Genomic DNA, 15307 nt, shown 5'->3' with positions numbered 1-15307 from the left:
ATCCTTCAACAGAGCATGTTATGGTATTATTAAGTGACACGAACAAATAAGGGGGGATAAGAGAATATAGAACGAGAGAATATATTTCATATTTGTTGGCCAGAGAGGAGACACAGAGTATACTTAGCCAATCCATGGAACACCCACATCTCAAATACCTGAGTACAGCCGTTTTCACTCACTCAAAAAGATATAGTTGCACTAGAAAAAGTTCAAAGAGGCAACTAAATGCATTAGGGGTTTGGAAAGGGTCCCACAGAGGACCAGATTAAAGAGCTTAAAGGACTGCTCAGCTGGAAAAGAGAAGACTAAGGGGAGTATGAATAGAGGTCATATAAAATCATGAGTAAATGTGGAGGAAAGTGGATGCCCTCTTCTGAACTTTTTCTAGTGCCAATATATCTTTTTTGAGATGAGGAGACCACAGCTGTACTCAGTATTTGAGATGTGGGTGTTCCATGGATTTATATAATGGCAATAATATATTCTCAGTCTTATTCTCTATCCCCTTTTTAATAATTCCTAACATCCTGTTTGTGTTTTTGACCGCCTCTGCACACTGTGTGGACATCTTCAGAGAACTATCCACAATGACTCCAAGATCTTTTTCCTGATTAGATGTAGCTAAATTAGCCCCTGTCATATTGTATGTATAGTTGGGGTTATTTTTTTCCAATGTGCATTACTTTACATTTATCCACTTTATAACTAATTTAAGTTAGTTAAAGTCCAGTTTCATGCACATAGCTACCAAATCATGCCTTAAGTCCTTTTGCCACCCGAACCCTTAAAGAAAATTAGGAAAATGTAGTTCCTGGAAGTATTTGAGTGAAGTTTTAAGCCGTTTATATTGTGTGTTTGTTTATATACTTAGTTTTTGAAAAAAACCATATATTTAGCCCTCGAACTCTGTTAATAGTGTCATCTATATCTGACTTAAAGAATATAGTGTGGTTACATTTTCCTGCACCCAAGGTTTCTTTAAAAAAATCAGATTTTTTTTTTCCTTATCTCTAACTACAGGTAAGTGCCCCACGACAAGATATTGAGGATGCTGAAGAAACTGCTAAGAATTCTGATATCAAGGAAAAAACCACAGAGGAAGGACTCTTTGACATGGTTGGCTAAGCACTCTCAAAATGAATGTTTATGTTTAAAAAATTAAATAGCAGTTGAGAGTCGTATTAGTTTTTGCCTGTAAAGTGGCAATGAGGTACAAACTTGCTTTGTTATAACTAGGTTGTAAGTTAACTGCCAAGAAACATCCAAATCTTCAGTCAAGTTTGGGATTTTAGCCTTTGCAATATTTTAGTAAGTAGAAAGTAATGACTGAAGTGGAATTTGGCCAGGACCCCAGGACATGAGTTAACCATAAAGCTGATTGGAAACAGTTATGTGAAACATTTTGTCAGAATTTGCAGTTTCATCAAAATTGAAACCGTCTACAGGACCATGTTGATTTTTGACAAAATTCCACTGAAAACCAGCCAGCTTGCTTGCCTCGCTCTTCAGCAGCCCAGGCTCCTGACTCATTGCAGCCTCCCTGGCTGACTGACAGCTGTGAGCTTGGAAGCCCTGGCTTCCTGGCAGCCTGAACTCCCAAGGCATCCAGGGCCCTAGCTCCATGACAGCCTACCAGAGCAACTGTCCTGGTACTGGCTGTGGAGCAGTCTGCCAAGCAGACTGTCCTAAAGTTGGCGATTCCAGGCTCCCCACCTGGTTGCCTACCAGGACTTCCTGTGGCACTTTGATGGAAATTTTTGAAAATGTTGCTTTTCATTCTGAATTGGAACAAAAAGAAATTTCAAAATCCTCTGCAAGATGGAATTACCAGTTTCCACCTAGCCCTAGTTAGGATCTCTGCATGAGAACATTAAGGAACTGAGGGGCTCAACTTTGTCTTAGACTTACTGAAAGTTGGTACCTCCAACCGTATAGTCCCCTAACGATATGCTTTGGCATTGGAAGGAAAAGTTCTAGCTACTGAATTGCCGTTGTTGATTTGTGTTAAAACAACACTGAACATCTGAAAGCAAACTCTAAGAAATTTTAGTGTTAAAGTTAAAACTGTGGGCTGACATTCCATCGATAATTCATGTGGGTGTAACTCCTGTTTAAAAACCTGTGTCCAGTCTGCCTGGTGCACCATCGGCAATTTACCATGGAGAGTAAATATTCCAAAAGAGTTGACAGTTATTAACCTATTCTCTCTGTCAGAGATTGATTCATGTTCAAAGGGGAGTGGGGCTTACACAAAAAATATGCGCAAATACATCTAGAGCCTATTACAGAGTACTAAGTAATTGACTTAAGCCCATCATCAGTACAACAAAGCAATATTTGTATATATTTGCTTGTAGCTCTTATAACTAAGCTGAACAAGAATTAATTACATAGTTGATGGTGATTATTTTGAATTATGTTGGTAGTGCTAAATGTATGACTTTGAACAGAGAAAGTATGTTTTGGTTTATTTATAGCAGGAATTCTCAAACTGAGGGTCGTGAGGTGTCAGCATCCAGCATTTATAATGGTGTTAAATTAAAAAAAAAAGGTTTTCTATATTTATAAGGGGAGTCACACTCAAAGGCTTGCTGTGTGAAAGGGGTCACCAGTTCAAAAGTTTGACAACCACTGATTTATAGTGACAGTCTTTGTTGTATAGTACATATGAGAGCTTTATAACTGCTACTTTATCTAACAGGAGGAAGATGAAGAAACAAAAGAAAACAAAGATACCTTCAGTAGGAGTGACGTGATGGCCCATCCACTAGCAGAACGCTTGGATATTTTGATGAACATTCTGTTTTCTTACATTAAAGATATCTGCCATGTAGATGGTAATAATGTACCTGAGCCTGTTGTTTTGTTAGTAATTAAGTATAATAATAAGAGTTCTGCTAGTGCAGGATTGGTCCTCTAGAATCTGTTTTTTCAGCTGTAAAATTCTTCTCCCAGCAACATGATATAGGCTAGATCGTTTGTTGTTTTTTTTTAAAGCTGTGACAGATATCTGCTGGGCATAGCTGCAGTTGGATGATGAGGCAAAGAAGCCAATTTTGGCTCCCTGATGCTGGGACCTGTTTTATACCAGCCCCAGTGTACTTCTGAGCAGTCTCGTTAGTCATACTCTAAGTATGGCAACTGTCTATACATCTGCTGAGAATAGCTGGAATGCAGTAGCAGTAGCGTTCTGACTAACTCACCACCCTGTTCCCAACCTGACACGTCCTCTATGTCAGGAGCCACATGAGACAGGTAAAGGAGCCAGCTGTGTTGTCTGAGGAATCTGGGGAGTTCCTCAGTTTGGGAGAGCCATTGACTTTTCAGCCACTTTGTGCTGCCAAACTGGTACAAAGGGTCAGAACAGCGAAGAGAATCTGGCCTTTCATCTGTTGATTTGAGCCCCTTCTTTCTCTTTTTCCTTTCTGATCTTTTTTGTTTATACTCAGTTGGCCCTATGTATTTATTTTTCCTGCCTTACCTTCGACTTTGCTTCTGTGGTGTCTTGGTACTGTAAAATTTCTGTAATACCCTCAATGCGCCCTTGCTTCTACTTGATGATAACTTTGATAATTAGAATTATAGATTATTTTTAAGGTTGTCAATCGCAGTTAACTCATACAATTAACTCAAAAATTAATCACGATTAAAAAAAAATCCTTGCACTGTTAAACAATAGAATACCAATTGAAATTTATTGAATATTTTGGATATTTATCTACATTTTCATATATATTGTATTCTGTGTTGTAATTGAAATCAAAGTGTATATTTTTATTACCAGTATTTGCACTGTAAAAACATAAACAAAAGAAATAGTATTTTCCAGTTCACCTCATAGAAGTACCATAGTGCAATCTCTTTGTCATGCAAGTACTACTTATAAATGTAGATTTGATTTTTTTATTACATAATTGCACTCAAAACAATGTAAAATGTTAGAGCCTACAAGTCCACTCAGTCCTACTTCTTGTTCAGCCAGTCGCTAAGACAAACAAGCTTGTTTACATTTACAGGAGATAATGCTGCCTTCTTCTTATTGCACCTTATAGACTAACAGACGTATTGGAGCATGAGCTTTTGTGAGTGAATACGCACTTCGTTGGATGCATCCGACGTATATGTACGTGCCAGATTTGCTAAAGGTTTGTATGCTCCTTCATGCTTCGGCCACCATTCCAGAGGAAATGTTTCCATGCTGATGGCTTTTGTTAAAAAAATAATGCGTAAATTAAATTTGTGACTGAATTCCTTGGGGGAGAATTTTGTCTCCTGCTCTGTTTTACCCACATTCTGCCATATATTTCATGTTATAGCAGTCTCGGATGATGACCCAGCATATGTTGTTCATTTTAAGAACACTTTCACTGCAGATCTGACAAAATGCAAAGAAGGTACTAATGTCAGAGTTTGAAAGATAGCTACAGCACTGGACCCAAGGTGTAAGAATCTAAAATGCCTTCCAGAATCTGAGAGGGATGAGATGTGGAGCATGCTTTTAGAAGTCTTAAAGAGCAACACTCAGATGCAGAAACTACAGAACCCAAATCACCAAAGAAGAAAATCAGCCTTCTGCTGGTGGCATCTGGCTCAGATAATGAAAATGGACATGTGTCGGTCTGCACTGGTTTGGATTGTTGTTGAGAACCCATCATTAGCATGGAAACGTGTCCTCTGGAATAGTGGTTGAAGCATGAAGGCACATATGAATCTTTAACGCATCTGGCATGTAAATATCTTGTGACGCCAGCTACAACAGTGCCATGAAAATGCCTGTTCTCACTTTCAGGTGACATTGTAAACAAGAAGTGGGCAGCATTATCTCCTACAAATGTAAACAAACTTGTTTGTCTGAGCAATTGGCTGAACAAGAAATAGAACTGAGTGAACTTGCAGGCTCTAAAATTTTACATTGTTTTATTTTTGAATGCAGTTTTTTTGTACATAATTCTACATTTGTAAGTTCAACTTTCATGATAAAGAGATTGCCCCACAGTACTTGTAGGAGGTGAATTGAAAAATACTATTTCTTTTGTTTTTTACAGTGCAAATATTTGTAATAAAAAATAAAGTGAGCATTGTATGCTTTATATTCTGTGTAATTGAAATCAAGATATTAAAAAATGTAAAAACATCCAAAAATATTTAAATAAATGGTATTCTATTGTTTAACAGCACTATTAATCGCATGATTAAGTGTGGTTAATTTTTTTTAATTGCACGATTAATCACTGTTAACTTTTTTAATCGTTTGACAGCCCTAATTATTTGTATAATTTATATATCAGAGGTAGCTATCCTGCAACCAATCATTGAGTTCAAATTGGGATTTAAATCATATATATTGAAATGCAAAAGAAAAGTAGTGGTTTTTTTTCTCTTGAAATTTATAAGAACAAATATCTGAAAGGGACATTGGTAGAAGGAAAGCTATATTTAATCATGCATTTGTGGTGCTAAGCCTCAATTATTAAACAAGCAAGAACATTTAAAAATTAGATTTCTTTTTGTATTTCACTCATCTGGAACGCAGATACTATGTGACTTAGTTTCACTTTCTGGCTGTTCTGCGCTAGCACAATATTGCAATATTTGCATATCTAACAGCTCTGGGGAATGTTTAAATCCAAACCTAAACAAAAAAACTTAATTGAAATTAATATCAGGAAGCATTTACATTAATACTGGGTATATAGACCCTAACATTTGGAGTCTAATCTGTCTGGCAGTGTTCCTTTAAAATATTAACTGTAATTTTGAGAAAAATCTAAGTGCCTTTGTGACTGGACAAACTCCCCTTCCCTCTTTTTTCTTTTTAAATAGGAAAGCTTGATGTTAACAATACGAAGGACTTGTATAGGGATCTGGTTACTGTCTTTGACAAGCTCATTTTGCCAACCCATGCTTCATGTCATGTACAGTATTTCATGTTTCACATCTGTAGCTTTAAATTGGTGAGTACAAGCATACACTTCCTAAAGTGCACCTCTCCTATTATATCTGTTGCATGTTTGTTTGTTCTCCTAGCGGATAAAGTTATGTTAAGCTGATTAATTTAACTGATAACCCAGTGCCAATCCATATCTAGCTGAGAAGGCACATTTTTATCCCTGTTCTCTTTATTTTCTTTCTCCTTTGCCAGCACAGTGTTAAAAAACAAAAAATATGCAAATTCTCAAAGGACGTTCCTTTCAACATTTGTAGGAGTATTTGCATAGTCTCTGTCTCTTTTTTTTTTTTTTTTTTTTTTTTTTGATAGTTATAAATTTTATAGTAAACTTTTGGTACAGAAAGGTTGTTTGTTTGTACCAAAAATGAGTACACTGGTGTCAGGAGTCTCTGTTTACAGATGGCATCAGCATTAGGGTTAATAGTTTGAATGTGTTTTTTTTGTTTTTGTTTTGTTTTGCAGGGGTTTGCAGAAGCATTCTTAGACTATCTTTGGAAAAAATTGCAGAATCCAAATAATCCTGTGGTGATCAGACAGACGGCTGGAAGTTATATTGGCAGCTTCTTGGCAAGGGCTAACTTTATTCCAATTGCGTAAGTAATGTTGCTAGATCATTTAAAATATTTTATACTTTGTATATGGTCAAAAGTGAAGGATTTATGGCATATACTAGATTTAAGTATGGAAAGATAATGTGCCAGTTCCGCTCCCACAACTCTGACAATGAGCCATAACTCTGAACTAAAATGTCCTTGTTGTTCCCCTTTTGGGGTTCTCTGAGTTTTCCGAAAAGTTTTGTATTTATGGGATGTAGATTAATGCCTGCTGGGTAAGGATGAGGTAATCAAACACCAGATTTATCAGAGGTACTAAGAACCTGTAGTTCTCTTTGACTTTTTGTTGGAATTGTGGGTGCTCAACAGGTCTGACATTCAGCCCCTAAACTGATTTTTGAACATACATCTTCAAGTGTGATAGGCATTGCACTAAACCTCTGAAACATTTAGTGCAATTATTCGTATTCATTGCATAGATTAGTCTCTGTAGTTTGTGTGCTCAATAGGTGGATGAGTAGACTTTTTTTCCTTTGTGAATGTTATATAGTATGGGATATTGGCTTCAGGATTTCTGAAGCTATTGTTAAAAGCAGTGGGCTTAATGACTTAATGTTGACCCTAATTTGACACTGGAACCAGAAGGTTTCTCTTGTTGTTTGTGCCTCACAGCTCAGACAGAGATTTCCAAACTTTTTATTTGGTGGGCCACTTTGCAAATGATCCTCTCATGAACTCATCACTTCACCAATACTTCAATCTTCCTGATGCTTGGGGTTCTCAATATTGTTGCAGACTGTTCAGTAACTGCTGGCACAGAGGACAAGATGGACAGTGTAATCTACTTCTTTATAAAATGTTTTCTATGCTTATTTGCTTGTACAGTACACATTAAGTTCCTTAGATATTTTTAAAATATCTTTCATACATGAGTCAAATGGTGTTCTTACAGACCATGTTTCTCCATTATAGTACAGTGAAAGCATGCATGGATCTGTTAGTTAACTGGCTGCACATTTACATTGACAATCAGGATGTGGGGACAAAAGCTTACTGTGATGTTGTTCTTCATGGACCTTTTTACTCCACGTGCCAGGCTGTGTTTTATGCTTTAATTTTTCGCCACAAGCAACTTTTGGATGGAAACTTAAGGAAAGGTAAGTAGATTGAAAGTGTCAGTACTATAAAATTAAAACAGAATTAATGTGAAAGCTCTAAAGATATTAATTTCCTAATGATCAATTTGGTGAAGTGAATTATGGGAAGGTTAAATTACTATATTTTAAAGAGAGTGTATAAGACTTTGTATTTGTGTCAGAATACAAAGCTGGATAACTTGCTTTTTAGCTAGTAAAAACCAATGCAGGTAAAATCATTGGGCCCACTAGTGGATGCTGTGTTATTTTACCAGTACAAATCAATATAAATTGATGAAGGGTTCCCCTTGTGGCACAGAGCTGGTGTAGTGGGTCTGTGCCACCCCTTCAGTTGCTGATACATGCAGTGTGACTCGAGTGTCCCTGTGCCCTGATGATCCTGGCTGATGGAAGGGACCATGTAAAACTGTGAGCAGTTGAGTATAAATTAGAGCAACCTGCTGCTGTTCTAACTTAAACTGGGGGCTGGTCCAGAACTTCAAAGTCTGCTGATGAATAGTGCTATGTAAGAGGTAGGGGGCATTTTTTGATTGATCGGAACATAAAATAACCTTAAAGCCCCATGGCCATAACTGAGCAGAACTCTGCCAGACTGGAGAATCTTAATAATGAATTAAGCATCTACTGTATCTGTAATAGCATATTAAATATGGAATCCTGTTATATCACACAAGCTATTTGTGTTCTCTACTTGCAGAACTCTGTGTCTTGTTCTTTACAGACTTCTGCATTCATCACAATTTTCTTACATTTATTTTATAACTATTAGTAGTCTCATTATATGACAGAATAGCCTGGCCGGGGGACATCCTTATTATATTTCTTTTTCTCTCCATCTTCTTTAGATGTTCTGCAAAAGCGTCCTTCTATTGCTTTACATGCAGCCGCTTGACAAGTTAGCGTCCCCAGCTGTCCTCTAATATTATATGTTGCTTGATGTAGCCAGAACTGATTTTTTTTTAAATTCAGTCTGAAAAATCTTAATGCTGAATAATTTAAAAAAGTCACTCTAGAATTTCCACATTGTATTTGTACAATCATCTGGCATATGACTGAAAAGATCTTGCTGCTTTGTTTGTGCAGGCCCCAAGAGTAAGTGCTGCATAACTTGCAGGTCGATCATCTAATATTTATAATCTAATATACAATTTATAAAATATACAATTTTTTATAATGAATTCTTGCACTTGATTTCAAAGTATTCTCTGAACACAGGAGAAACATGATCTTACCTTTTATTACTCTAAAGTCATAATGAGAGATGGCACAACTTTGGGAGAGTTCTAATATGAACTCTGCTACTGACTTGCTGTGTGGCCTTAGGGAAAAGTCACTTCTTTCTGTTTCCCTATCTGTAAAGTAGGAATGATTATCTACCTTCATGGGGGTTGTGAGACTAGTTTAATTTGTACTGTGCTTTGAACATGGAAAAACACTGTATAAATCCATAGTATTTATTGTACACCATCCTTATTTTGAAGGGTTGGCCTACCTGCAGAACTTAAATTTTGAACGCATAGTCATGTGTCAGCTAAACCCTCTGAAGATTTGCTTACCCTCCATTGTTAACTTGTTTGCTGCTATTACGAGGTAACTATTATTTATTTTTTCAGTTTAAACTTTATATGAACCATATCAATCTGAATATATAACCATAGTGTGGTATTTTGAAGATTAACATTTTTTGTAAACTTGTATGTTTGTATAATGACTATAGATTATAGTATAAAATAATATACGATAGCCCCTTCAGTGTTGGAATATTACCCATATATTGAGTGAGAGCAGTTTATAGCTAATCCAGATGAAATGAAACCCTGTAGTTAAGTAGAGTTGTTTCATTGCTTTGTGATGGTGCAGAATTTATATACAGTAACTCCTCACTGAACGTTGTAGTTATAGTCCTGAAAAATGCGACTTTAAGCAAATCCAATTTCCCCATGAGAATTAATGTAAATGGGGGGTGGGGTTGGTTGCAGGGAAATTTTTTTCACCAGACAAAAAACTATACGTTGTATAGATATACACACAGTGTACATTTTAAACAAACAATTGAATACTGTGATATAGTGATTTTGAAGCTTGGTTGAAGTTAGAGGGTGGAAGAGGGAGGGTTATTGCTCAGGGAATGCCTTGCTGCTAAATGATGAACTAGCACTTGGCTGAGCCCTCAAGGGTTAACACGTTGTTAATGTAGCCTGGGAGGGGAGACAGCATGGCAGACAGAGACAGACACACACACCTTGTGTGGGAGGGAGAGAGAGGTGCACACTGCCCCTTTAAGTAAGCTGACCCACTCTTAAGTGCATTGTCTTTTTAAGTGGATCAGGAAGTTGAGACAGCAGCTGTTGCCCCAAGCTCTGTCTCTCTTCCCCATGTCCCTTTCCTGCTCTATGTGAAGAAGGGGTAAGCGGGGTGCTGGAGCAGGGGGACGGGGACATCTTGACATTAGGTCCCCCCCCCCCCCCCACGCCACAGCAAGCAGGAGTCTGGGACATCTTTTGACATTAGGTTCCGCCCCCCCACGCACAGTGCAAGCAGGTAGGTCTCTGGGATACAGCCCCAGGCGACAAGGGCAGGAGCAGCACATAGCAGTGGGGGGAGGGACAGCTGGACTGTCTTGATAGTTTTCTGCTGGGCGGCCTTGCTGCACAGGGAACATAAGGGGAGTCTTTGATAATGGAAGCTGCGGCTCCTCCCTGGTTACAAGCCCTGCACCAGCTTAGGTTTTCAATGGTCGCTACTCTTCCTCCATAGCAGGTGGACCCCAAAGCAGGCTGAGCATGTTTCCCTAAATTGAATTGTTCCCTAATTGATCAGCAACCTAACAATGTTAACCGGGACGACTTTAAGTGAGGAGTTACTGTACTTGCAATAAACTTCTGTCGAGAGTAGAATTGGTTAGATAGACTTCATTTATAAGCTCCTTTGTTCTGATTATATTGTTAAATCCTGCTGTTAGTCATAAAATGGAATTTGGATATTTCTGTAATATGTCTCAGCCCACTTGAATATCTTGTGAAATTATTTGCTTTCCTTGTAGTTAGAGGTGCTTATACTTATCCATGGTTTTTGTTTGTTTAAGGAAATACCAGTTGGTATTCTGCTACACCATCATTGAAAGGAACAACAGGCAATTTTTGCCAGTCATCAGAAGCAGCAGTGGGGGTGATTCTGTACAGACTTGCACTAACCCGCTTGACAGTTTTTTCCCATTTGATCCTTACATTCTCAAAAGGTATAGATTTCCAATGCAATAAACTAATTTCTGCCTTGCATAAAATAAATTTAAAGAACACACTTAAGGTGACTGTTCTGTTCTTCTAAAATGTATTGTTGTATTATAAGTGAAAACACTCTAGTTCTACATAAGTTGTTTTTGTAGGACTGAGACTGTCAGAAGCTGGAGAATTGGAGTTTGTGCACTCTGTAGGTTTTGGGTGTGGGGAAGGGAAAAGGGGCCCATCCTCTCATACTGCATTTGGTAAAAGGTTACTTTAGGTAAATTTTCTTTTATCTACCCCTCTTTAATGAGTCCAATTCGTAATATTAGCATAACAAAATGTACTGAAGTCCATCCAGTGGTAGTTTCTTGCATCTCTGGGATTGGCACCATGTGCGAGATGGCACCTGGTTTGTTTTCAGAGGCTTTCATTATTAGTTAGATGGGCTGTTCTTGAAGCTCTCTAACCTGGAATGCTTATATTCTTTGATCCATGAATGTTTGTGCAGATGGGTTCTTTAACATACAAAAGATGACCATCTTAAATAGATTTTTCTGCACAAGCCATCCTCTAGCCTAAAAAGGGTTGCAGTGAGTCCTTGCTCTAAAGGAATAAAAGTGCTGGACAGAAGTCCGGTAAATCCTGTGGGCAGGATTACAGGCTAGAAGAAAATTATAGTTGGCTGAGGAAGCACTGCCTATGCATTAAAATACATTATTGGAAGAGCTGAGTTCTGTTCCTAATCCTACCACTCAGTCTGTTCAGGAAAACCTATATAACTTCTCGATGCATTGCTTTACCTGTCAGTGAGCTGGAGATTATTTACCTACCACAGGAAGTGTTCTTACAATTAGTCTGTAAAGTGTATAAGATCCTCTGCAAGGCTCTAGAGAAATGTAAAGAATTACATAATACAATATTAAAATGAAATGCCTGGTTCATAACTTCTTGTGCAACTTTATTCGGTTTATTTGTACTATGCTGCAATTTATGTTATCAGATCAAAGAAGACCATTGATCCTATTTATCAGATTTGGGAAGAACTGAGTACTGAAGATCTTCAAGAACTTAAGAAACCCTTTAAAAAGGTAACTCCTTCCTGTCAGAAATGATTTGTGTGTGTGGTTTCTGGGGGTTTATTTTATTTTTGGTTAAAGAAAATAAACTTAAATCCTGCATCAATTGACATTAGGGAAGTATACTTTCATTTTGGGGGGGGGTCACAAAATGCTTAATATTAGTGGGAAACCAGCACTGAATTATTAGCCGTGCAGAATTGCGGAAGCTTTGTGCATATAGAAAATGCATTCTTTATCTAATTTGTGGGGAGATGGGAGATCGTCATGGCCCTCAGATAACTGTTTAATTTCTCCTTTTGTGGATATATTCATAATTGTGCTCTGATGCTAGCACTATGGGCCAACTGCTGTGAATCATCAAACAGATACAATGATATCTCTCTTCTGATTGAAGGAGGAGCTGACATACAGGCTGGTGGGTTAGGATGCTGGCACAGATTGAGATCAGTGTAGTATAAGAGATTTAGTTTGTTTTTTCTCATTAAGCCCCTGTGATGATTTTTATGGATGCCACTTTTAGATCTGTTTTGGATCTATTCTCACAATAAACTACAGTTATTAAAGCTTCCCTCTGCCCTGCCAATGATCCCAGGTTCTGTCCATTAAAGTATTCCTAGAACAGCTATCTCCACATTATCTAATTGTTTCACTTCCTTCTGCCACTCCTGTCTATGTACACTTTGCAATCTACGTGTGGAATTCTCTTCCCATCTGTCCGTCAAGTAGCCACCTCTCTTCATTCAACTCCTTAAAACTGTATGACCTCTGTGAGGCCTACAAGCCATGAACTTATTAAAAAAAAAAAAAAAAAAAAACCTGTAGACTTTCCAGGTCAGCCAGAGTTCTATGACTGAGCTTGAAAACTCTTTCTGCCAGGGGGTGTATCTTTGTATACGGTACAGTATGTAGCACATTGTTAGAGCTATGTGAATAATACAGGATTGCTTGTGTATATATGTATTGTGGTAATTGGCCGCCACAGTCTTGCTTTATCTGTTTAATAGGTAGACAGTATTATTGCAGCATTTTGAATTATTTCAGAGTTTATTTAAAAACACATTTCTGGTTTTCAGCACTTTTTTTGGCCAGAAAATTAGATAAATGCTTTTAGCAAATGAATACCAGAAATGCCCAGATTTCCAGGACTTTTGTCCACTTGTCTAGACATATGTACCTGTTGGTCAGATAGATGTTTCTCTGTGGTGTGAAATCTACTAGCTGTGTTACGAAGCAGAGACTGGGAGCCTCATGAGAACTGTTTTATTTTAGTGGGCCAACTAACATACTCTGGTAAATCTCATGTAGTGTTCAGATAACTTTTCTGTTGAAGAAATTTAAACCTAAGCCTTGAAACTCTATTTAAGGTACTATAATGTCTTTCTGTTTTCACTAACATTTTTTCTGTTCGCGTAGTGTACAACTGAAGATGAAGATGATGACTTTCTGAAAGGAGAAACACCTCAAAATGATGGCTTGGTTGGAATTGCTCCAAATTCTTATGACTCAAATATTCTGAGCCCGGCAAGCAGTGTAGGATCCCCTTCAGAAACATATGTACAACGGCACCTCTGACTTTGAAAATCAGAAATTAAATGGCTCAAAAGCTGTGTGCAATTTTTATTCTTTAAAGAGACTTTCTGATCAACTTTCCAAACTCTGAAGATTTTACTTGTTTTGGTAATCATATTAAAGAAGAAAGACTCTAATTTTTTCTTAAACTTGCTCAGATTTCTACAGAGATGTGTTCTGATTAATTTCATACATTGCTAGAACAGGCTAGAGAATAAACTGCAGTATTTTACAATTTTCATATTGAAATAGTTTATACATAATTTATAGTTATTTTTCTTGATTAGTTTTTGTTTAATAGTGTTTGCTCTATAAGATGAAATCCTAGGCCCTCTTGTCATTGACTACAGTGGGACTAAAATTGCACTCTAAATGTTTAATTGTGTTTTGATTGGGTATGTTTTTAAGTTATCTTTCTAACAAGTAAACTGAGCATAGGATGAGGTACCAGGGCCTGAGTTCTGATTCCAGCCTGGCTTTGCCTCCCTCTGACCTCTGACAAATTACTTAGCTTCTTTTCCTCAGCTTCCCCTATCTGTAGAATACGTGGTAAAGCACTTTAAACATGGAAGGTGCTATTATCACTGCATAAGATTTTGTTGAAAAAAAATTTTAAGTGTGAAAGTTCAGACTTTCAACACCTCAGACAGTTGTCAGTTTTGAAAGTGACATGAAAGCAGCTTAATGTGTGATCATATGATACGTAGTCAGTTCAAGAAATGTTGTGCAGTGCTTTAAGTTCTGAGGATGAAAAGGACTGTATAAGGGTAGGTATTTATTATTTTTAGAACTCTATATTTGTGAATTGCGAAACTACAAAAATAACCCTTTGTTTATAGAAAGGAAAAGATGCAATTCTCCTCATGTGTCACTGCAGGGAATTTCTTTACCTTACCATTACTTTGTTTTGTTTTACATGATTGGATTTTTAGGCGGGAGAGGTTTGAATGCATATATAAATAATTACTGCAAAATGAACTGGCAATATCTGCACAATGCTTCCGTTAGATTACAAACCCTTTTAAAAAAAATAAGTCTGAGTTCTGTTTGAAAATAGTAAAATTTTAAGTATTTTGGGCAAAATTCTCTGCAACTCCACAGATCTGACCTTTTGTTTAGACTCTTATTTGTTAGACTTTCAAGACTTGAGCATTGGGTGGGAATCAGAATAAACTTGACACATGCAGATGCTTGCAAAACATAGACTTACACAAAAATAAATGGAATTCTATATGTGATCTAGCCACTGGAGGATGACACAGGATGTGGTAGTATAGGTTTCAAAAGCACCTGATTTGGCATGTTCCTTCTGAAGGACTGTGTGATGATACTGATCAGGTGTAGACTTTGGATGAGAGAGAGGTTTGGGGATGACATGGCAAAATTAATTTTCCTGTATCTATACATGAACTGGTTATCTTTTGTTTGTTTTTTTTGTTTTAAATCTCACCCCCTTCTGCTGTCATTCCAGAACAATAAAAAGAGAATTGAATTTGAAATCAATTGCCTTATCTCCCAACATAAAAATACTCATCTTAAGCAACAGTAAGGAAAGAATGGTTCCAAAGTGATTGAAAGATTGTATTCTTCCGCAGGACACCAATGGCTTTGTCAACATGTTGGATGAACTCAGCTATAAGACTTTTTTCCAAAACATAATGCCAGTTTTTTTTCTGGCTAACATTGCTATGTCTTGTATGTGATCTGGGGATTTGCGTACGTGTGCGAGATATATATATTTTTTTATTAGCTCTAGAAAAATATTTGCTTT

General features: G+C 37.3%; 1 protein-coding gene across 1 annotated transcript in view; it reads left to right on the top strand.

Annotated features, from left to right (window-relative positions):
• Positions 1-15035, top strand: part of RRN3 (RNA polymerase I transcription factor RRN3) — a 26237-nt gene extending 11202 nt beyond the window's left edge. The window contains exons 10-18 of the mRNA XM_032793422.2: positions 1024-1119; positions 2705-2840; positions 5827-5957; positions 6416-6546; positions 7480-7664; positions 9146-9254; positions 10750-10902; positions 11889-11976; positions 13381-15035. Coding sequence (XP_032649313.1) covers positions 1024-1119; positions 2705-2840; positions 5827-5957; positions 6416-6546; positions 7480-7664; positions 9146-9254; positions 10750-10902; positions 11889-11976; positions 13381-13539 — 1188 coding nt within the window. The 3' untranslated portion in view covers positions 13540-15035. The remainder of the gene's footprint in view (positions 1-1023; positions 1120-2704; positions 2841-5826; positions 5958-6415; positions 6547-7479; positions 7665-9145; positions 9255-10749; positions 10903-11888; positions 11977-13380) is intronic.
• Positions 15036-15307: the final 272 nt, after the last annotated feature.

This window comes from Chelonoidis abingdonii, chromosome 9, assembly GCF_003597395.2.
Source record: "Chelonoidis abingdonii isolate Lonesome George chromosome 9, CheloAbing_2.0, whole genome shotgun sequence".
NCBI lineage: Eukaryota > Metazoa > Chordata > Testudines > Testudinidae > Chelonoidis > Chelonoidis abingdonii.
The sequence above is the reverse complement of the archived record's forward strand: the minus strand, read 5'-3'. Positions and strand labels throughout refer to the sequence as shown.